Source organism: Pristiophorus japonicus, chromosome 3 (genome assembly GCF_044704955.1).
Source record: "Pristiophorus japonicus isolate sPriJap1 chromosome 3, sPriJap1.hap1, whole genome shotgun sequence".
Classification (NCBI taxonomy): domain Eukaryota; kingdom Metazoa; phylum Chordata; class Chondrichthyes; family Pristiophoridae; genus Pristiophorus; species Pristiophorus japonicus.
This window is the reverse complement of record NC_091979.1, coordinates 193,375,662-193,398,386: the sequence shown is the minus strand read 5'-3', so window position 1 is coordinate 193,398,386 and position 22,725 is coordinate 193,375,662. Positions and strand designations below refer to the sequence as shown.

Here is a 22,725-nt window from a genome sequence, read left to right as displayed (position 1 = left end):
TCAAGTCCCTCCATGGTCTTTCTCCTCCCTATCTCTATAACCTCCTCTAGCTCTACAACCCTCTGAGATCTCTGCACTCCTCCAATTCCACCATTCAGTTAGATCATAGCTGATCTGTATCTCAACTCCATTTACCTGCCTTAGTTCTGTATCCCTTCATTACCCTTACCCAACAAAAATCTGTCAATCTCAGTTTTGAAACAACACCCGTTTGGGGGAGAGTTCCAGATTCCCACTACCCTTTGTGTGAAGAAGTGCTTCCTGAATGTCCTAGCTCTAATTTTAATGTTTTTCTCTCTCCACAGATGCTACATGACTTGCTGAGTATTTCTAGCATTTTCTGTTTTTATTTCACATTTCCAGCATCCACAGTATTTTGCTTTTGTATTAAGGTTATGCCCCTAAGCGACACCTTGTGGGCAGGGGAAGGCCAGCTCAAGGAACAAGGTGGAGGTTACACCTTCTTCTGGAAAGGGAAACCAGAGGAAGAACGCCGCCTTCACGAAGTCAGTTTCACCATCAAAAAGGAGCTAGTCGACTGCCTCAAAGACTTCCCCTTAGGGTTAACGAACGCCTCATGACTCTTCGACTCACCCTGTCCCAGAATCAATGCGCCACAGTCATCAGGGCGCACGCCACAACACTCGGTGCAACAGATGAGACCAAAGAGGGTTTTTACTCCAACCTCTCAAAGTCCCCAGTCCCGCGACCCCGCAGGTGACAAACTGATCCTCCTCGGTGACTTCAGCACCAGGGTCGGCAAAGACACAGCCCTCTGGGGAAGCGTGATTGGCAGAGAGGAGGTAGGAAAAGCCAACTCCAGCGGTACCCTACTTCTGATAAAATGTCTAGAACAGGAACTTTTCATCACCAACACTTTGTTCCACCAGAGGGACAAATACAAGACATCGTGGCAACACCCTCGCTCCAAATACTGGCCCCTGCTCGACTATGTCATCGTCCAAGCCAGGGATCGCAAGGATGTGCGCATCACCCGCACCATGACAGGAGCTGACGACTGCTGGACGGACCACCGCCTAATCCGATCCATCATTGACATCAACATAGCCCCAAAGCAGAGGGGGTAGCAGAAGTAGTAGCACAAAAAAGTCAATGCTGTGGCACTTAAAGACCCAGCTAAGAGAGCCCTTATATAGGCCAGCGCCTCACAGCTAACCTGGCATGCCTTGATGATCCCGAGACACAGAATGCCCACAGTGCTTGGTCTGCCCTCCAGGCCTCCATAACCAGTGCCTACAAAGAGACGCTCGGTCACTCAACCAGGAAACACCAGGACTGGTTTGATAAGAATGATCAGGAGATCGAAGAGCTAATAGATCGCAAGCGTAGAGCATTTCTGAGCCTTAAGCAACAATCCAACTCAGGAGTAGCAAAGCAGCATTACAGACGGCTCAAGGCTGAGGTCCAACAAAAAACCTGGGACCTAAAGAACAGGTGGTGGATGGAAAAAGCACAGGAGATACAGCAGCTGGCTGACAGCCATGATGTGCGAGGATTCTTCATCGCACTCAAGGACACCTCTGGTCCAAACTCCCAAGGCCCCACCCCGCTGCTGGCCAAGAACGGGGAAACACTCATCAAGGACACCGAGGCAGTCAGGGCCCGCTGGAAGGAGCACTACCAAGATCTCCTCAATCGAGACTCTGCCTTTGACTCGAGTGTTCTTGACTCCATCCCGCAGCATGCTACCCGCCACCACCTCAGTAAAACCCCTACACTGCACGAGGTAGAAAAAGCCATAAGACAGCTTAAGAACAACAAGGCTGCAGGAGCGGATGGAATCCCTGCTGAGGCACTAAAGTATGGCGGAGAGGCACTGTTGGCGCGAATACTTGACCTCATCTCTCTCATCTGGAGGGAGGAGAGCATGCCGGGAGATCTCAGAGATGCAGTGATCGTGACCATCTTTAAAAAAGAGGACAAGCCCGACTGCAGCAACTACAGAGGAATCTCTCTGCTATCAGCCACTGGGAAAGTTGTCACTAGAGTCCTCCTCATGCGTTTTCTCACAGTGGCTGAGGAGCTCCTCCCGGAGTCACAGTGTGGATTCCGTCCCCTACGGGGCACAATGGACGTGATTTTTGCAGTGCGACAGTTGCAGGAAAAATGCAGGGAACAGCGCAGAGAGTTGTTGATGCTAGTTCATTGGATATATTCAAGAAGGAGTTAGATGTGGCTCTTAATGCTAAAAGGCTCAAGGGGTATGGAGAGAAAGCAGGAAAGGGGTACTGAGGTGAATGATCAGCCATGATCTTGTTGAATGGCGGTGCAGGCTCGAAGGGCCGAAGGGCCTACTCCTGCACCTATTTTCTATGTTTCTATGTTCTACGGCGCGGCCCTGGACCATTTCCCATACCTTGGGAGCCTCTTATCAACAAGAGCAGTCATTGATGATGAGATTCAACACCGCATCCAGTGTCCAGTGCAGCCTTCGACCGCCCGAGGAAAAGAGTGTTTGAAGACCAGGCCCTCAAATCTTCCACCAAGCTCATGGGCTACAGAGCTGTAATAATACCCGCCCTGCTGTATGGCTCAGAGACATGGACCATGTACAGTAGACACCTCAAGTCGCTGGAGAAATACCACCGATGATGTCTCCGCAAGATCCGACAAATCCCCTGGGAGGACAGATGCACGAACATTAGCGTCCTCGACCAGGCCAACATCCCCAGCATTGAAGCACTGACTACACTTGATCAGCTCCGCTGGGCCGGCCACATTGTCCGCATGCCAGACACAAGACTCCCAAAGCAAGCGCTCTACTCGGAACTCCTTCACGGCAAACGAGCCAAAGGTGGGCAGAAAAAACCTTACAAGGACACCCTCAAAACCTCCCTGATAAAGTGCAGCACCCCACTGACACCTGGGAGTCCTTGGCCAAAGACTGCCCTAAGTAGAGGAAGTGCATCCGGGAGGGCTCTGAGCACCTTGTGTCTCATCGCCGAGTGCATGCAGAAAACAAGCGCGGGCAGCGGAACGAGCGTGCGGCAAATCTGTCCCACCCTCCCTTACCCTCACCGACTATTTGTCCCACCTGTGACAGGGACTGTGGCTCTTGTTATCGACTGTTCAGCCACCTAAGGACTCATTTTAAGATTGGAAACAAGTCTTCCTCGATACCGAGGGACTGCCTATGATGATGCTGATGCCCCTTGTTCTGGACTCCTCCACCAGAGGAAATAGTTTCTCTCCATCTACCCTATCAACTCCTTTAATCATCTTAAACACCTCAATTAGGTCACCCCTTAATTTTCTATACTCCAGGGAATACAAGGTCTGTCCTTATAATAACAAGCAGTGTCTATGCAACTGGTACTCATTGGGAAGTTGGAGTTGCTGCTTGTAAGGAGGTAGCGACAGGTACTTCGACGGGCCCTTTGAAGAATGCTGAGAGAGGCACGGAGGGAACCTGTGGTCTCATTCAAGGGGAAATTCAAGTCTGGAACGGTGGCTGGAGAGTAGGAAGACAGAGGAGTAGAGAAGGTTTGGGGTAGGAATTGGGAGGCAAAATACTCAAGGCAGGCGAGAAATGAAAGGTGGACGACAGAAAGAGTAGCAAGCGACATGAAGCAAAGGCGAGTGAATGGAGTTGAGGTACAGATCAGCCATGATCTGAAAGAATAGTGGAACAAGCTCGAGGCCTGAATGGCCTACTCCTGTTTCTGTGTTTCATCATAGATGATCCTTGACCCTGTCCGCACAAATGCACTTCCAGCATTTATGCCATTGCATAAAAATATAGAAAATAGGAGCAGTAGTAGGCAATTCGGCCCTTCGCGTCTGCACCGCCATTCAATATGATTATGGCTGATCCTCTATCTCAACACAATATTCCCGCTTTTTCCCCATACCCCTTAATGCCTTTTGTTACTAGAAATCTATCTATCTCCCTCTTAAATATATTTAGTGACTTGGCCTCCACAGCCTTCTGTGGTAGAGAATTCCACAGGTTCACCACCCTCTGAATGAAAAAATTGCTCCTCATCTCGGTCCTAAATTTCCTATCCCGTATCCTGAGACTGTGACCCTTTGTTCTAGACTTCCCAGCCAAGGGAAACATCCTCCCTACATCCAGTCTATCCAACCCAGTCAGAATTTTATATGTTTCAATAAGATCCCCTCACATTCTTCTAAACTCTAATGAATACAGGCCTAGTCAACCCAATCTCTCCTCATGCAACAGTCCTGCCATCCCAGGAATCAGTCTGGTGAGCCTTCGCTGCACTCCCTCCATGGCTCAAGGGCAGAGGCCAATTGTGAACACTCCGATGACACACATTGTCTTGGCAGAAACCTGGAGTCGAAAATGGAACTATTCCAATGCTTCCGTGGCTGCCTTCTCATCTTCCACCCTTAAACGTAAGCTCATCCAAAACTGCTGCCCATGTCCTAACTCGCACCAAATTCCATTCACCCATCACCCCTGTGCTCGCTGACATACATTGGCTCCTGGTTAAGCAACACCTCAGTTTTAAAATTCTCATCCTTGTGTTCAAATCCCTCCATGGCCTTGCCCCTCCATCTCTGTAATCTTCTCCAGCCCTGCAACCCTTTGTGCTGTCTACGTTCCTGTGAAGCAGCTTGGGATATTTTATTACAATAAAGGAGCTATATAAATCCAAGTTTTTGTTCTTGGAACATCCCTAGTCCGAAAAGCTTAGTCATTTATTGGATACAATCGAAGGAATGCTTTGTAGGAAGAAACGCTAGAAATATCAGCGCCAAATTTCCAATTATGGTTTTCCAGCCAGGAACTTTGCCTATCGGCAACGGCGATCATGCAGGTGAAAGTTTCCCATCCAATTAAATAGCTCTGCATGCTTGGAAAATCAACCATAATATATACACTGGAGTTAAACTTTCTGCTTTTTTAATCCTCTTAGCCAGATTTTCCAAGCTTCCCACCCATCCTCTGCTGTAACCATTCACACCTCCTCTGGGACCCATCTTTTGTTTCTTTACTTGTACTTTTATCACTTCCATTTGTCTTTTGTCAATTAATCACTCCTGCCCTTCGCCCTATCTCAGACCTTTCCCTTATGTTCTTTACCCCCACCCCTTTTCTCTGGCTCTCTATTGATTCAAGGCAGTTTTCTTTAATATCTTCCAGTTCTGATGAAATGTTAACTCTGTTTCTCTCTCCACAGATGCTGCCTGACCTGCTGAATGTTGGGAAGAAATTTCTATTTTGCTTTATTTAATCTGTTTTGTAAAAAGTCTTGAACCTCTCATTAAAAAAAATACATTTTGTTCCCAACTTTAAAACGTTGGACATTTAGCAAAAATGTTCCGTCAAGCACCTGATCTTGGTCAGTTTGTAAAGTTTTAGTCATGGAAGAAGTGGACAGCGAACAAAAAAGACCTGAGTTATTTGTAAACTATAAGCACATTGTTTTGAGTAGATGGGAACATCAGTGACGAATATCGAAACAGAAAGAGGCCATTCAGCTCTTCGAACTTGTTCCACCATTCAATTAGATCATGGCTAATCTGTATCTTAACTCCATTTACGAGCCTTGGTTCCATATCCATTAACAACCTTACCTAACAAAAATCAATCTCAGTTTTGAAAATTTCAATTGATCTCCAGCCTCAACAGCTTTTTGGTTGTAAGTTCTAGGTTTCCACATGTGAAGATGTGCTTCCTGACATCACCCCTGAACAGCCTAGCTCTAATTTTAAGGTTATGCCCCCTTGTAGTAAACTCCCCCACCAGAGAGAATAGTTTCTCTATATCTACCCTATTAAATCCTTTAATCATCTTAAACACCTCGATCAGATCACCCCTTAATACATGGGATTACATAGGATAGGTCTCAGAAACAGGCCATTCAGCCCAACCAGTCTATGCCAGCATTTATGCTCCACTCGAGCCTCCTCCTGTTTTTCCTCATTTAAATCTATCTGCATAACCCTCTATTCCCTTCTCCCTCATATGCTTGTTTAGCATTCACTTAAATACATCTATACTATTCACTTATACCACTCCCTATGGTAGCGAGTTCCACATTCTCACCACGCTTTGGGTAAAGAAGTTTCTTCTGAATTCCCTATTGGATTTCTTGGTGATTATCTCATATTGATGGCCTATAGTTATGCTCTTCCCCACAAGTAGAAACATTCTCTATCCACTATCAAAACCTTTCATAATTTTAAAGACCTTTATTAGGTCACCCCTTCAGCCTTATTTCATGAGAAAAGAGAGCCTTTCCTGATATGTATACCCTCACATTTCTGATATCATCCTTATAGATCTTCTCTGCACCCTCTCCAGTGCCGCTATATCCTTTTTATAATATGGCGACCAACCCTGTACACAGTACTCCAAGTGCAGTCTAACCAAGATCCAATATAGGTTCAGTATTGCTCCCCTCTTTAAGGTCCATTATCGCCTCTAAGATGCGGTAATGGGGCCGTAAGGCCTTTCTGACCAGGGGCAGGTGGATGGTCTAACCCATCCGAAATTGCCCCTGGGTTTCCGCCACGTCCTGTGTGCCCGCCCTGTTGGGCACACGCTAACCCCTGATCGCCCGGCGGTGACCCCTTTACGTCCCGAGAGGGATACTGCCCCACTGGAGCAGAGCCATCGCCGCTCAGTGCCCCTGACAGCTTTTCCTGCCCGGGTGGAAGCTGCCAGTGGCTGGGCGGAGTGTCTGCCCTTAAAGGGGAGGGTGGACTGCTGCGACCGCTATTTTATTTTAATTGTCAGCTGACTCAAAAGTCATCCCAACAATGGCGGCAGCAGGTTCGGCCGGGCCACCAACATGCTGCCCGGCAACCCCTCTTGGGTGCCGGACCACTGGCCTGGCCGAAGCACTCCGTGGTGGCCCAATGGGTGCCACTAAAGTGGCTGCAGACCTCGCAGCGGCTCTCCCCTTTAACTGAAATGGAGGGACATTGCTTCGCGTCGTGCTGACATCTTAAGCGTCGCGCTGACGTGCTCCTTTTAGCCCCGGTATCATTCTGATGAATCTGTCCTGCCAACGCCAATATATCCTTCCTGAGCTGGGGTGCCAATAAATGAATGCAGTACTCTAGAAGATATCTAACCAGAGCTTTATATAACTGTAATACAACGTCAGTAAGGTTTGATATAAAAGCACTGTGACACTTTCAAAAAAAGGGATTTATTAGAAAGTACAGTAAGGTTAATGGACCCATGCAATGACATTATTTGTAAAGAACACACTGTTACTGTAATCCTAGCATAAGATCTGATTGGCTTAAAGCCCCAGTCGATGGTCTTCCGCTTTACTTCACTCGGGTGCTGCAGTGCAGGACAGAAGCTGTGTGTTCCTTACAACTCAGCCATAAGTTCAGTGTTCGATCACTTAAAAAAATCTCTCAGGTCTTCAAGAGACGGAGGAAACGGGAGGAAATTGGAGGCAGAACTCATGGTGGGATACTTTTGGAAACTGAAATTACATCCATAGACCTGGTCACGACACTACTTGCAGGTAAGCCTGGACAATTAAAAAAAATTCATTCATGGGATGTGGGCATTGCTGACAAGGCCAGCGTTTATTGTTCATCCCTATTCGCTCTTGAGAAGGTGGTGGTGAGCTGCCGCCTTGAACCACTGCAATCCGTGAGGAGAAGGTACTCCCACAGTGCTGTTAGGGAGGGAGTTCAAGGATTTTGACCCAGCGACAATCAAGGAATGGCGATATATTTCCAAGTCAGGATGATATGTGATTTGGAGGAGAACTTGGAGGTGGTGCTATTCCCATGCACCTGCTACCCTTATCCTTCTAGTTGGTAGAGGCCGTGGATTTGGGAGGTGCTTTTGGGATGTAATTTCAAAGATGCCTTGGGTCAAGGCATTTTAATAAGCTTTTGAGAAGATCGCAGACTTCCAGCAAAGTGAACTGTCTGAGAAATCTCAGCATCAATGGATTGGATCAGTCAATCCTGGTAATCTATTCCACCAGTCACATTACCAACGCCAACCGTAGGGAGTTATTTGGGCATGGTGAATGTCAATTCGAAGTGGCTGGGCTCCTTTGCCATTACAGGGTGGCAGGGGTCAACGTAGGCGAGTCAGAAAGAAATAATTTTCTAATAGATTACACATTTGTATGTTTTAGTGCTTCCATCAGATGGGGAGACACTACCCATTGAGCTAAGTATGATCAGATTCCTTCGTGTGTAGATGTGGAATCAGCCATATCCTACTTCTAGAGGCATAACTTTGCTTAACTGTTGTATTCTATAATGTATTCGGGGTAGATCTGGTGTTTCTCAAATATAACGAATATAGATGGGTTGGAGACATTGTCAACGCAACTGTCGTAGAAGCTGGTCTTCGTGCCATCTCTTAAAGGTGGTCGGAGATAAGATGAGATTCCTTTCGCGAACTGCCCCACCAAAACCCGAGCAACAAACATGGTCATCGTGATTTGCCCCTGTTTGCAGTAATTATGGGAATAAGACGAATCCCTGGCAAAGTAACTTCCTAAAGAAAGAAAAAAGTTGCATTAATACAGCCAATTCACGACCTAAGGAACATCTCAAAAGTACTTAATTGGCTGTAAAGTGCTTTTTGAAATGTCATCATTGTTGTGATGTAGGAAACGCAGCAGCCAATTTGCACACAGGAAGGTCCCACAAACAGCAACATGATGATGACCAGCAAATCTGTTTCAGTGATGTTGGTTGAGGGATAAATATTGGGCAGAACCCTAGGGAGAATTCCCCTGCTCTTTTTGATCAGGTTCCTTCAAGATCTTCGTGGGAGTTTTTACATCCACCTGAGAGGGCAGAAGGGGCCTCAGTTTAATGTCTCAACCAAAAAATGGCATCTCTGACAGGGCAGCAACTCCCTCAGTACTGCACTAGGAATGTCAGCCAAGATTTTTGTGCATAAGTCTCTGTAACAGGACTTGAACCCACAATCTTCTGACTCTATGGTGAGAGTGCTACCCACTTTTTAAAAAATATTAATATTTATTGAACATTAAGAATATTTACAACATCGTGATCATTCCATTGTATCATACAAATCTATTTCGCCCTTCTGCACAGCCGTTCCTCCAACACGTAGTAACATCAAAACCTGAAGTTTAATTTGTCTCCTGTAACATATAATCTATTGTACTTTACAAATTGATCATAAAATACTATCTTTAAATTCTTTTCTGAATAAAACATCCTCAGAGCCTTATGATGATCTGTTAGTTTATATTTAAAAGACTCGTTTAGGTTTATTCTCCTCCCCTTAAAAAACAGAGCATTCCTTCTTTGCATAACCACAAATCTAGCCAAACTGAACTTTAAATTAATTACCACTACGCTAGACTCTGGCAGACTCTCCTGCAATCCCCATCTCAAAATTGAGTCCCACGGGATTCCCATTCTTGCTCTTTGGACCTCACCCAGCAAGAAAACCTCACACAACTGTCGAACATAGTACTTAAAATCCTTTAACTGCAGACATAACACCAGCAAATGGGACATCTCGTGTCCCACACACTGGGCAAGTTGTCACCTCTACTCGCCCATTCTTACATAAGACTATCATGGTAAAAATCCGATTATGAGCCCATTTGAAATCCAGTTCAATCCACTCTGGACATTTAAAATTTGCCCACACTCCCTGCCAAATCCTGTTAAGTCCAGCTGTGGGTATATATTCTGCCAAAACTCCTGACCAGTAGGTGTTTTAAATTTCCATTCTCTAAATACCCAATAGAAATCTCGACTATTACAGTTGTCAACTTGGAACAACAACTCCCCTTTCTCCAGTAGAAAGCTTGGAAAAGCGGGACGCATTATACCCCCTTTGGAGATTTGCATATTTATTTCTTCCATCTAATCCTGTGGCAATGCCCTCCCAATCTTCTCATACATGATCTTAATTGCTTTTTCCTCTACCACCTGATCCTCCTGCCAAGTCTCCGACCACCTTTAAGAGATGGCACGAAGACCAACTTCTACGACAGTTGCGTTGACAATGTCTCCAACCCATCTATTTCGTGAAATGGCGGACCAATTGAACAAGTACTTTGGTTCGGTATTCATTAAGGACACAAACAACCTTCCGGATATAAAAGGGGTCGGAGGGTCTAGTAAGGAGGAGGAACTGAGGGAAATCCTTATTAGGTCGGGAAATTGTGTTGGGGAAATTGATGGGATTGAAGGCCGATAAATCCCCAGGGCCTGATGGAAGGCATCCCAGAGTACTTAAGAAGGTGGCCTTGGAAATAGTGGATGCATTGACAGTCATTTTCCAACATTCCATTGACTCTGAATCAGTTCCTATGGAGTGGAGGGTAGCCAATGTAACCCCACTTTTTAAAAAAGGAGGGAGAGAGATAACAGGGAATTATAGACCGGTCAGCCTGACATCGGTAGTGGGTAAAATGATGGAATCAATTATTAAGGATGTCATAGCAGCGCATTTGGAAAGAGGTGACATGATAGGTCCAAGTCAGCATGGATTTGTGAAAGGGAAATCATGCTTGACAAATCTTCTGGAATTTTTTGAGGATGTTTCCAATAGAGTGGACAAGGGAGAACCAGTTGATGTGGTATATTTGGACTTTCAGAAGGCTTTCGACAAGGTCCCACACAAGAGATTAATGTGCAAAGTTAAAGCACATGGGATTAGGGTAGTGTGCTGACATGGATTGAGAACTGGTTGTCAGACAGGAAGCAAAGAGTAGGAGTAAATGGGGACTTTTCAGAATGGCAAGCAGTGACTAGTGGGGTACTGCAAGGTTCTGTGCTGGGGCCCCAGCTGTTTACACTGTACATTAATGATTTAGATGAGGGGATTAAATGTAGTATCTCCAAATTTGCGGATGACACTAAGTTGGGTGGCAGTGTGAGCTGCGAGGAGGATGCTATGAGGCTGCAGAGTGACTTGGATAGGTTAGGTGAGTGGGAAAATGCATGGCAGATGAAGTATAATGTGGATAAATGTGAAGTTATCCACTTTGGTGGTAAAAACAGAGAGACAGTCTATTATCTGAATGGTGACAGATTAGGAAAAGGGAAGGTGCAAAGAGACCTGGGTGTCATGGTACATCAGTCATTGAAGGTTGGCATGCAGGTACAGCAGGCGGTTAAGAAAGCAAATGGCATGTTGGCCTTCATAGTGAGGGGATTTGAGTACAGGGGCAGGGAGGTGTTGCTACAGTTGTACAGGGCCTTGGTGAGGCCACACCTGGAGTATTGTGTACAGTTTTGGTCTCCGAACCTGAGGAAGGACATTCTTGCTATTGAGGGAGTGCAGCGAAGGTTCACCAGACTGATTCCCGGGTTGACGGGACTGACCTATCAAGAAAGACTGGATCAACTGGGCTTGTATTCACTGGAGTTCAGAAGAATGAGAGGGGACCTCATAGAAACGTTTAAAATTCTGACGGGGTTAGACAGGTTAGATGCAGGAAGAATGTTCCCAATGTTGGGGAAGTCCAGAACCAGGGGACACAGTCTAAGGATAAGGGGTAAGCCATTTAGGACCGAGATGAGGAGGAATTTCTTCACCCAGAGAGTGGTGAACCTGTGGAATTCTCTACCGCAGAAAGTTGTTGAGGCCAATTCACTAAATATATTCAAAAAGGAGTTAGATGAAGTCCTTACTACTAGGGGGATCAAGGGGTATGGCGAGAAAGCAGGAATGGGGTACTGAAGTTGCATGTTCAGCCATGAACTCATTGAATGGCGGTGCAGGCTAGAAGGGCCGAATGGCCTACTCCTGCACCTATTTTCTATGTTTCTATGTTTCTAAACCATGTCCCTCACAACCGCTTTCGGCAACCAATCTGGAATTACCTCATATAATACATTCTTCACATATATACCAGCTTTTATAAAAGCTTGATTAAATAATACCTCTCCTTCAATGTTGGTCCACCTGTTCAAAAATAAGGGCTGTTCTAAAAATTCCTCGGCACCTTTGGGCATAAACTGCACACTTTAAAAAAAAATTGGGCCCAAGTGTCTACAACCCCCTTATAAAACCGATTTCAAAAACATATTGTTGTACTCCATATAAAATATTCCCTGTCCTCTTATCCCACTTAATTTAAAAAAACTTGTATTTAACTTCTGAATAAATCTCTTTACTCATTTAATTCTAAAGGATTTTTTCTTCAAAGCAATATCTGGGAAATTGAGTCCTCCCTGATTTCGCTGTCCAATGATGGTATTGTAAGCAACCAAGGCTGGTTTCCCTTCCCATAAAAACTTTACACAAGCCTCTTGGATAGACTTTTCCACCCAGTCAGTTATATCCTCCACCGTCAATAAGTACCATAGTTTAGATAGCAGGAGAGTTGACACCACTGTTGCTCTTCCTTGCACTTTCAACGACCTTCTTTCCCACCTTCCCAAAATTTTTTTAATTTTCATAATCTTCGGTTCCCAATTTAGTCGATCCACTTCATCCCTATCCTTCTTGCACCCCATATGCACCCCCAGAACTTCTAAAACCTTCACCACCTTAAAAGGGCTTTCCTCCAACCACTCCCCCCAACTCCTTCCCACAATCAGGCATTGGGACTTACTATAATTTACTCTGGCTCCTGAAGCTCTGCAATATTCCTCCACTACTCGCATAGCTTTCCTCACTGACTTCCCATCTCTCAACATTAAGGTCGTGTCATTTGCATATTGGTGTATCACCGACATCTGCCCGGAATTGGGATATGCAATCCCGACTACGCCTTGTTTCTTTTGCATCATGTAACCTGATGGTTCTGCTACAAATGTGTACAACAGTGGGGACAGTGGACAAACCTGTCTCTCTGTATTGGAAAATACTTGGATAAAAATCCATTACATTTAACACAGTTAAATGTGTTTGAATAAAAAATCCTTATCCACTCAATGAAATTTTTCCCAAACCAAATGCTTCCAAAACCATCAATAAAAACTCATGAGAGACTCTATCAAAGACTTTCTCTTGATCTATCTTTAGCACATAAGCTTCTCTCCCACTCTCTTCCATGAGTTCTATTGCATCTCGGATTGAGACTACAGAGTCAGCGATGTCCCGGCCTATGACTCCATAGAACTGAGAGGGCGAAACTATCTGTGGCATCACCTCCTTCATATGATTTGCCATAACCCTCGCCAAGATCTTATAATCCACATTTAATAACGTGATGGGCCTCCAATTCTTCAGATCCCTTCTATCCCCTTTATTTTTATAAGCTAAACTTATGATACCTCTCTTCATAGATGGGGCCAGACTTCCCTCAGTTTTAATCTCCTTAAAACCCTCTAAGACTAATAGACTTAAAATCTCTAAACATTCTTTATAAAATTCTGCACTTAGTCCATCAGACCCTGGGCTTTTCCCTCCCTTCATTCCACTTATTGCTACTTTTATTTCCACTAATCCTACTTCTTTGTCACACATGCTTCTCTCATCCTCCTTTAAACCCTCTTCAATAATAACACTAACGTTCTCCATTGCCAATTTGAAAATGTATTTTGTATATAATTCTTGACAAAAGCTACTAGCCGCCTCCATAATCTCCCCACTTTCATTAATGATCTTTTCCCCAATCTTCAAATCTCCAATTAATGATAACCTTTGTCGCAACTTCTCTTGCTCTAGAAAATATCTAATGCATCTTTCTCCCTCCAATGCATCTTTAGCCTTTGCGCGGAGAATGGCCCCCTTGCATTTTTCAGCTTGCAATAATTCCCACTCTTCCTTTAAAACCTTCCACTTAGTCTCTGCTCCCTTATCCCCTCCACAACTGGTTTACAGTCTGTAAACCTTCTGTTTATATTCTCTTATTGACTCCCTGCTCTTTCTTTCCCATAACATACCGAAAAAACTTTTACCTTATATTTGAAATTGTCCCACCAAACTCTCTCTTTCTTTCAAGAATAAAGGTTCCTTCCGAGCATTCTTTATTATATTTAAAATCCATTCTTTAAAAGCAATTTATTTCAGGTACTGATTGTTTAAAATCCACATCCCTGGACCGATCTTAACTCTGCTGTTCCTAATTTTAAGAACCAAGGACGAGTGGTCCCTAAAAATTTTTTTTTAATAATATATCTCCATCACCTCAGAATTTAACCCTTCCCGCATTAACACAAAATCTATTCGGCTCTGGTTTAAAACATCACTCACACAACCTCTTCTGGAGAACCCCCTTTTTATGGGGTTCCGATCTCTCCATAAGTCTCTCAAATTTAAATTTGCCATCATTTTTACAATCGTCTCTCTGGAGTTATCATCCTTTAAAGGTCATCTGGGCTGAAATGTGCATCCGAGATAAAAAATACATTAAAATCCCTCACAATACAAGGGTTTTCCACCTCTGCCACTTCTGTGAATAACCACCGAAAAAACTCACAACACTTGCAATGTTCATTCGGCACATAGATATTAAAGAGATCACAATTCAATTCATCCATTTGTACCTTTAGCTGTAAAAATCTCCCCTCAGTGTCCTTGTCCAGCAATGCAACATTCTCTAAAACAACCACTCCTCTACGGTTATTATTTGCACAACTTGCAAACACTTCTCCCTTCCAAACCTTCCAAATTCTTTCTCATCCCAAAAGGTTTCTAGCAGACACAACAGGTCAGTGCCTTTAAAACACTGCAACAACTGCTGCAATTTCTTCTCCCCCCTCAGTCCGTTCACATTAATCGAGACCAATGTAATCATTGCTCCTGATAAAAGAAGTGTGCGTGATAATCCCCCATCATCATCATTTAATCTCTGGCCCTTCCCTCCTCTCATGCTCCTTCCCAACCTTTTGGACAGCTGTTGCTTTCTCCTGCAGCCTCCGGCTCTTTTTCACCTCCTGTTTGAACCTTCCCTGCAGGTTTAGCCTCTTCCTACATTAAATTTAGGCCACGGAACTGCCCCTTCTCCCTCCTTCTGCCGTTCACTAACCTTTCCCTTTCCACATGATGCCCCCATCTCCCAATTCCATGTCTCCATCCTCCGCTGACTCCTCACTCTCGAGCTTTTCTGTAATCTTTTGTAATCTCCCGTCCTTGTTCCCCATCAGATACAGAATCTCCCTTAGATAGTCCTCCTGTTACCATGGTTTCTCCAACAGTGCCACTCCCTTCGGCCTCACCTCCACCGCTGACCCTTGCTCTCTCTGGGACAATGGCGCATCGCCGCCCATCTTGCTCCCTTTTGGCATCTTTGGCTCCCCGCTCCCGTCCTGCTGCCCCTTTAAGGCTCCTGCCTCTTGCACCCTCTCCTGGTCTTGCCTCCTCCTGCTCTCCCAAGATGTACACCTCTCTTTGGAGTATTTACACTTATCCTGCACCCGCCTCTGCTCCCCCTACGGACACCTGAAGGTGAGCCATGTTATGGCTTGACTCTGTCCCTGACCCGTGATGTCCTCCGCTGACTTTGTCCTTTTCCACAATATTTGATGTGTTTTGCACCATCCCCATCCTGTTTTTTGCTCCGCAATTTTCTGCCTCTTCTTGCGCTCTTTCCTCATTCCGTTCAGTGGCTGAGTTCTCTGCCTGCTCCAGTTTTCTGGCCACTCCACTCACACATCCTGCTCCTTCTCCCATCTCCTCGTTGCTCAAGGAGCTTCCTTCTGCCTCACACTCACAGCGGGTGGGGCCTTTGTGACAAACCGCACAGCTCTCTGCCTTGCAGTTCCAAGCGATGTGTCCAGATTTGCCACAGTTGTAACAGTACAGGTCTGGACAACTTCTTACTAAATGGTCGTGTCCAGGACAGTACTAGCAAATCTTCACCTGGTTATCATGCAGAAACCGGACGTACTGCACTCCTTCCATTGTCTCAAATTTCATGTTGTAGGGTAATGACTTCACTCCCTCTGGGAACTGCACTTTTACGTAACAGGTTCCATTGGCTACCATTAATACGTTCCAGCATAGTATCTCCTCTTAATACTGAGCAAAGTTTAATGTCCCACGACTCCAACTTTTTATCAGCACATCGTCCTCAACATAAGAGCAAGTTATTATTTAAATGGAGACAGATTGCAAAGTGCCACAGTACAGTGGGACCTGGGGGTACTTGTGCATGAAACGCAAAAGGATAGTATGCAGGTTCAGCAAGTGATCAGGAAAGCCAATGGTATCTTGGCCTTTATTTCAAAGGGGATTGAGTATAAAAGCAGGGAAGTCTTGCTACAGCTATATAAGGTATTGGTGAGGCCACATCTGGAATACTGCGTGCAGTTTTGGTTTCCATATTTATGAAAGGATATACTTGCTTTGGAGGCAGTTCAGAGAAGGTTCACTAGGTTGATTCTGGGGATGAGGGGGTTGACTTATGAGGAAAGGTTGAGTAGGTTGGGCCTCTACTCATTGGAATTCAGAAGAATGAGAGGTGATCTTATTGAAACATATAAGATTATGAGAGGGCTTGACAAGGTGGATGCAGAGAGGATTTTTCCACTGATGGGGGAGACTGGAACTAGAGGGCATGATCTTAGAATAAGGGGCCGCCCATTTAAAACAGACATGAGGGGAAATTTCTTCTCCGAGGGTTGTAAATCTGTGGAATTCGCTGCCTCAGAGAGCTGTGGAAGCTGGGACATTGAATAAATTTAAGACAGAAATAGACAGTTTCTTAAATGGTAAGGGGTTATGGGGAGCAGGCGGGGAACTAGAGCTGAGTCCATGATCAGATCAGCCATGAGTTTATTGAGGGCTCTAGGGGCTGTATGGTCTACTCCTGTTTCTATTTCTTATGTTCTTATAAACCGACAGGAGGTTTAAGAATGAAACTACCACCACTTCCGAATACAGCAAAGATACATCCAAGTACTTCTCCCCAACCTTCAGGTTCAGTAAAAGTCTTTCCACTTCCTCTCGGCCACTGACCATCACTTCGAATCCAACATTCGTCTTTGGTTGGCAAGCAAAGCAACTTCCCTCACCGCAGTCCTCGTGTACTGCCTGGATAATATCCCAAGCTCACATCTCCTTATCCAGGCAGTGAACCACCACCGTGTTTTCTTTTCCAAAACTCCTGGGGTCCCGGCCCAAATCTTTGGGCCTTTTATTCTCCCTCCTCACGACATTCCCCTGGTTAAATTCATACTGGGAGCATTGTCCTCTGAGCGGTCCAGCACTCCAGGCCCCTCAGCAGCCATCTGGCTGATGTTTATGGGCCAAAGAGGCCCTAACATTTGAGAAAAAAACCAACCCAAAAACCCACCACCAACTTTTTACAAACTCATTCCAACTCCTGCAGTAATCAGCAGCACCTGCTTACTCCTATCCCCTCCCACTTAGAGAGTGTGAGCTACATTTACCTCATTGCAATACAGTTAGATCAAATCTGATTACCACAAGCCATGAAAGCAGCTATTTTGAAAATCCACAGGTACCTTTTCCGTAAGAGGTTCCATGAACACCGCAAATCCTCCAGTCAAAGTTCTGCTGGCAGATGGCGTCAATAATTGAGGCTTTTGTGCCATGGAAAAGCTGCTTCTCATTCACATCCTTGTCATTGTTGTTCTTCTTCATCTGTTCCTTCTGCCTGATTCAGAAATACAAGCACAACAGACGTGACATCAATGCACTGACAGGCAGTCACCGAGAGAAGTCACTGAATCCTACACTCTCACTGCGCTTCACCGATGAACCATTTATAAATGACCACTGAAATCTTTATACTTTGGGGCCTGGGTCATGCAGACCAGGAAGTTCCCAGGTTACTTGTCAGTGTTGAAGGAGGCACTACACTTGCCTCAGAATCTGCTACTTTAGGGAGGAGAAGCAAGGGATTTCTGTTGCTGCCGATTACTGACTAGTAATCCTTGTTGGACCGGGTCAGGTTTGGACAGCGTTGGGGGAACGGGATCGGTTTAGGACGGGGTCGGGGGGACAGGAGGAGACCAATGGAGGGTTGGAAGAAGATGGGGTCGGGGGAGGACGGGTAAGGGGTCGCCGAGGAACAGGGTCGTGGGGAGGATGGGGGACAGGGTCGGGGGAGGACAGTGTCAGATTAGGACAGGGGAGGGGGGGAGGGGGAAGGATAGGGTCAGGATGAGGTCAGTGCCGGGTTAGGACAGGATTGAGCTCGGGTCTCGTGCCCTTCAAATATCCTGCTGACATGCACTGTCGAGATTCACAGGAAGAATGGCAGTTCAGCCAAGTTCTCAGAAGGGAGCCTGTGCACCCAGTAAACTGCACCCCACCAGAATGAATGACCCCTTAAGGACAGATGGGAAGAAAACAGATAATAAAAAAAGAATGTGCAGCTTACAAACCATTGATAGACTTCCCACAGGGCTAGGTTTTGGATTCGTTCAATTTTCTGGATCACACTGTTCCTCATAGTCCGTTGAAAGAGGGACTGCACCTGTTTATATTCCTCCGAAGACTTGGGCACTGGAACAAGCTGCAGAGAGATGGTTATTAGTCAGAGGCACAAAGCAACAGATAATCTAAACACATTCAAATACAACAAGGGTGAAAGCATGCCAAGAATTAACTCCAGCTTGTTTCCATTCAATCTTCTCTGGTGTAAACATTGTAACCTTTCCCTGTGTAATGTCTATTGGGATTGTGCTCTTGTCCTGGTCAATCAGGTGACAATGTTGCAGAATTAATGTGATTCAACACTCCACCTGGATTAAGCAGCCTTCCTTACCCTACATATAGCACATACCAATGATCCTGATTGCTCTGAGACTACATGTCTCTCTTCCTCATGAATCTCTAGTGCTACACAAATCCCAACTTACCCAGAACTCCAGCCCAACAAGCCTCCGAGATCTCTGCGTTCCTCCACTTCTGGCCTCTTGTGCCTCGTCCACTTCTTACAACCAACCATTGGCGACCATGCCTTTAGCCATCAAGGCCCTATGCTCTGGAATTCACTCCCTAAACCACTCTGCCTTGCTCCTTAAAACCTATCTCTTTGACCAAGCTTTTGGTTATCCATCTTAATATCTCCTTATGTGGCTCAGTGTCAAAAATGTGAAGCTCCTTGGGACATCTTACTATGTTAAAGGTGCTGTATGAATGCAAGTTGTTGTTAAACTCCAATGCCTGGATGCTTTCCCATCTCCCCTGTGCTTTCTGACCTCTACTCGCTCCCCCAGCTTTGATTCCAAACTCCGTGCCCTCGTTAACAAACCATTCCAAGGCCTTGCCCAGCCTAGTTCCTCAAAATTTTCCAACTCTACATTGCAGCTTGTACTGTCCACTCTTCCGAGTCCAGATACCTTCAGCCATTATAGCCTCACCCTCGGGAATTCTCTTCCCAAACCAATCTGCCTTGCACCAATTTTTCCACCTTCAAAACCCTCTTCAAAATCTACCTCTGCAATCTATCACCTCCCTTAAACACACCCATTACTCGGAGTTAGAAGGTCATGGGATTGAGATTCCAGAGACTTGAGCACAAAAATCAGAGGTGCTGTCTTTCGGATCTGATGTTTATTTGAGGCCCCGTTTGCTCTCTCAGGTGGATGTAAAAGATTCCATGGCACTATTCGAAGAACAGCAGGGGAAGTCTTCCCGGTGTCTTGGCCAAGTATTTATCCCTCAACCAATGCCACTATTTCAGATTATCTGGTCATCATCACATTGCTGTTTGAGGGAGCATGCTTTGCACAAATTGGCTGCTGTGTTTCCTAGATTACAACAGTGACTACACTTCAAAAGTACTTAGTTGGCTGTAAAGCACTTTGGAACGCCACAAGGTCATAAAAGACGCTATATGAATGCAAGTCTTTCTTTCTTTGGGAGATCACGATCTGAGGGTAAATTGTTCTTGTTGTTGACACAGCAAGACCTGGCCTGACAAATAGTACAACTGCACCCCTGTTTGTCGGCAGTTTCTGCCACCATAAAAGTCACTTGTTGACAAAGCAGCTCATAGTGTTCTGCTTTTGGGACACTATCATATCCAATGAGAAGAGTGATGGCATTTGGGAAGAAATACTAAGAAGTTACAACAGAAACAGGCCATTCGGCCTAAACAGTATCAGTGTCCACGTGAGCATGTAATTCTGATCACATTTACCCACCCTGTTCTCACATCCCTTCTGCTCCTTTTCTTTCATCCATCTATCCAATCCAATTGAGCAGCCAATAGGTAAAAGTATTGAGATTTAAACTGCATTATTTGGTATATGCCAGATACCTTGGGCTGGAGAAGCAATTTGTTGAAAGAGGCCAATGTATTTTGAAAATATAATTTCGGTAATGTGTGAGCAGCATTTCTTAACCTGTAGAACTGCCAGTTTCAGGAATGAGTGAGTAAAATTGAAGGAGTGATGCATGAGTACAATTTTATGTGGTGAATTCAAGAATTTTAAGAAGTAGAATTTAAAGAGAAAGGAATAAATACAACTTAATAGTGAGTGAATTTAACAACATAAGAACATAAGAAATGGGAGCAGGAGTAGGCCATTTGATGCCTCGAGCCTGCTCCGCCACTCAATAAGATCATGGCTCCTCTGATCATGGACTCAGCTTCACTTCCCTGCCCGCTCCCCATAACCCTTTATTCCCTTATCCCTCAAAAATCTGTCTATATTTCCACCTTAAATATATTCAATGACCCAGCCTTCATAGCTCTCTGAAGCAGAGAATGCCATAGATTTACAACCCTCAGCGAAGAAATTCCTCCTCATCTCAGTTTTAAATGGGCGGCCCCTTATTCTGAGACTATATAGATGCAATTTCAGAGACATGGTTGCAGGGTGACTAGAGTTGGGAACTGAATATCCAAGGATATTCGATATTTAGGAAGGACAGGCAAAAAGGAAGAGGGGGTGGTGTGATGTTAATAAAGGATGAAATCAGAGCAATAGTGAGAAAGGATATTGGCTCAGAAAATCAAGATGTAGAATCAGTCTGGGTGGAGCTAAGGAGCACCAAGGGGCAGAAAACATTGGTGGGAGTTGTCCATAGGCCTCCAAACAGTAGTGGTAATGTAGGGGATGGCATCAAACAGGAAATTAGAGATGCATCTAACAAGGGTACTACAATAATCGTGGGTGACTTTAATCTACATACAGACTGGCCAAACCAAATTCATAATAATACTGTGGCAGATGAATTCCTAGACTGTGTACGAGATGGTTTTTTAGACCAGTATGTTGAGGAGCCTACTAGGGAACAGGCTATCCTAGATTGGGTATTGTGTAATGAGAAGGGGTTAATTAACAGTCTTGTTGTGCAGGGTCCTTTCGGGAAGAGTGACCATAACATGATTGAATTCTTTATTGACATAGAAAGTGAAGTAGTCCAATCCGAAACTAGGGTCCTAAATCTAAATAAAGGAAACTACGATGAGGAATAAATTGGCTATGATAGATTGGGAAGATTCATTAAAAGGCATGACGGTGGATAGGCAATGGCTAACATTTAAGGAACGAATGCATGAATTGCAACAGTTATACATTCCTTTCTGGTGTAAAAACACCAAAGGAATAGTGGCCCAACCATGGATAACAAAGAAATTAAGGATATTATTAGATTCAAAGAGAAGTTATACAAAGTTGCCAGAAAAAGTAGCAAGCCTGAGGATTGGGAGCAGTTTAGAATTCAGCAAAAAAGGACCAAGAGATTAAGAGGGGAAAAATTAAGAGTATGAGAGTAAACTTGCAAGGAACATAAAAACCGACTGCAACAGTTTCTACAAGTATATAAAAAGAAAAAGATTAGTGAAGACAAATGTAGGTCCTTTACAGTCAGAAATGGGAGAAATTATAATGGGGAACAAGGAAATGGTAGTACAATTAAATAAATACTTTGGTTCTGTCTTCACGGAAGAGGATACAAATAACGTCCCAGAAATGCTAGGGAATCAAGGGTCTAGTGAGCAAGAGGAATTAAAGGAAATGATTATTCCTAAGAAAATACTGCTGAAGAAACTAAAGGGACTAAAAGCTGATGAATCCCCAGGGCCTGATAATCTGCATCCCAGAGTAAAAGAGGTAGCCATGGAAATAATGGATGCATTGGTTGAAATTTTCCAAAATTCCATAGATTATGAAACAGTTCCTACAGATTGGAGGGTGGCAAATGTAACCCCACTTCACATAAGAGGTTAGTGTGCAAAATTAAAGCACATAGGATTGGGGATAATGTACTGGCACGAATTGAAAATTGATTAACTGACAAGAAACAGAGTAGGAATAAACGGGTCTTTTTCGGGGTGGCGGGCAGTGATTAGTGGGGTACCACAGGGATCAGTGCTGGGGCCCCAGCTATTCACGATATATATATATATATATATATGTATAAATGATTTGGATGAGGGAACCAAATATTTACCAGTTTGCTGACGACACAAAACTAGGTGGGATTGTGAGTTGTGAGGAGGATGCAAAGACGCTGCAAGGCGATTTAGATAGGTTGAGTGAGTGGGCAAACACATGGCAGATGCAGTATAACATGGATAAATGTGAAGTTATCCACTTTGGTAGGAAAAACATAAGGACAAAGTATTATTTAAATGGCGATGGCTTGGGAAGTGTCGATCTACAGAGGGACCTGGGTGTCCTTGTACACCAGTCATTGAAAGCAAATATGCAGGTGCAGCAAGCAGTTAGGAAGGCAAATGGTATATTGTCCTTCATTGCAAGAGTATTTGAGTACAAGAGCAAGGATGTCTTACTACAGTTATACAGGGCCTTGGTGAGACCGCAGTTTTGTGTGCAGTTTTGGTCTCCTTACCTAAGAAAGGATATACTTGCCACAGAGGGAGTGCAGCGAAGGTTCACCAGACTGATTCCTGGGATGGCAGGACTGTCGTA

General features: G+C 44.7%; 1 protein-coding gene across 2 annotated transcripts in view; it reads right to left on the bottom strand.

Annotated features, from left to right (window-relative positions):
* Nucleotides 1–7,126: 7,126 nt before the first annotated feature.
* The window catches only part of parp12a (poly (ADP-ribose) polymerase family, member 12a), a 62,262-nt gene continuing 46,663 nt past the window's right edge, over nucleotides 7,127–22,725 (bottom strand). Inside the window, exons 10-12 of one of the 2 annotated variants that reach the window (XM_070876165.1) lie at nucleotides 18,220–18,350; nucleotides 17,335–17,486; nucleotides 7,127–8,476 (exon numbers count right to left, since the gene is read on the bottom strand). In XM_070876165.1, the coding sequence (XP_070732266.1) occupies nucleotides 8,217–8,476; nucleotides 17,335–17,486; nucleotides 18,220–18,350 (543 nt within the window). In that variant the 3' untranslated portion in view covers nucleotides 7,127–8,216. Of the gene's footprint in view, nucleotides 8,477–17,334; nucleotides 17,487–18,215; nucleotides 18,351–22,725 lie in introns of those variants that run through there. The other variant, XM_070876166.1, reaches the window with a different exon arrangement.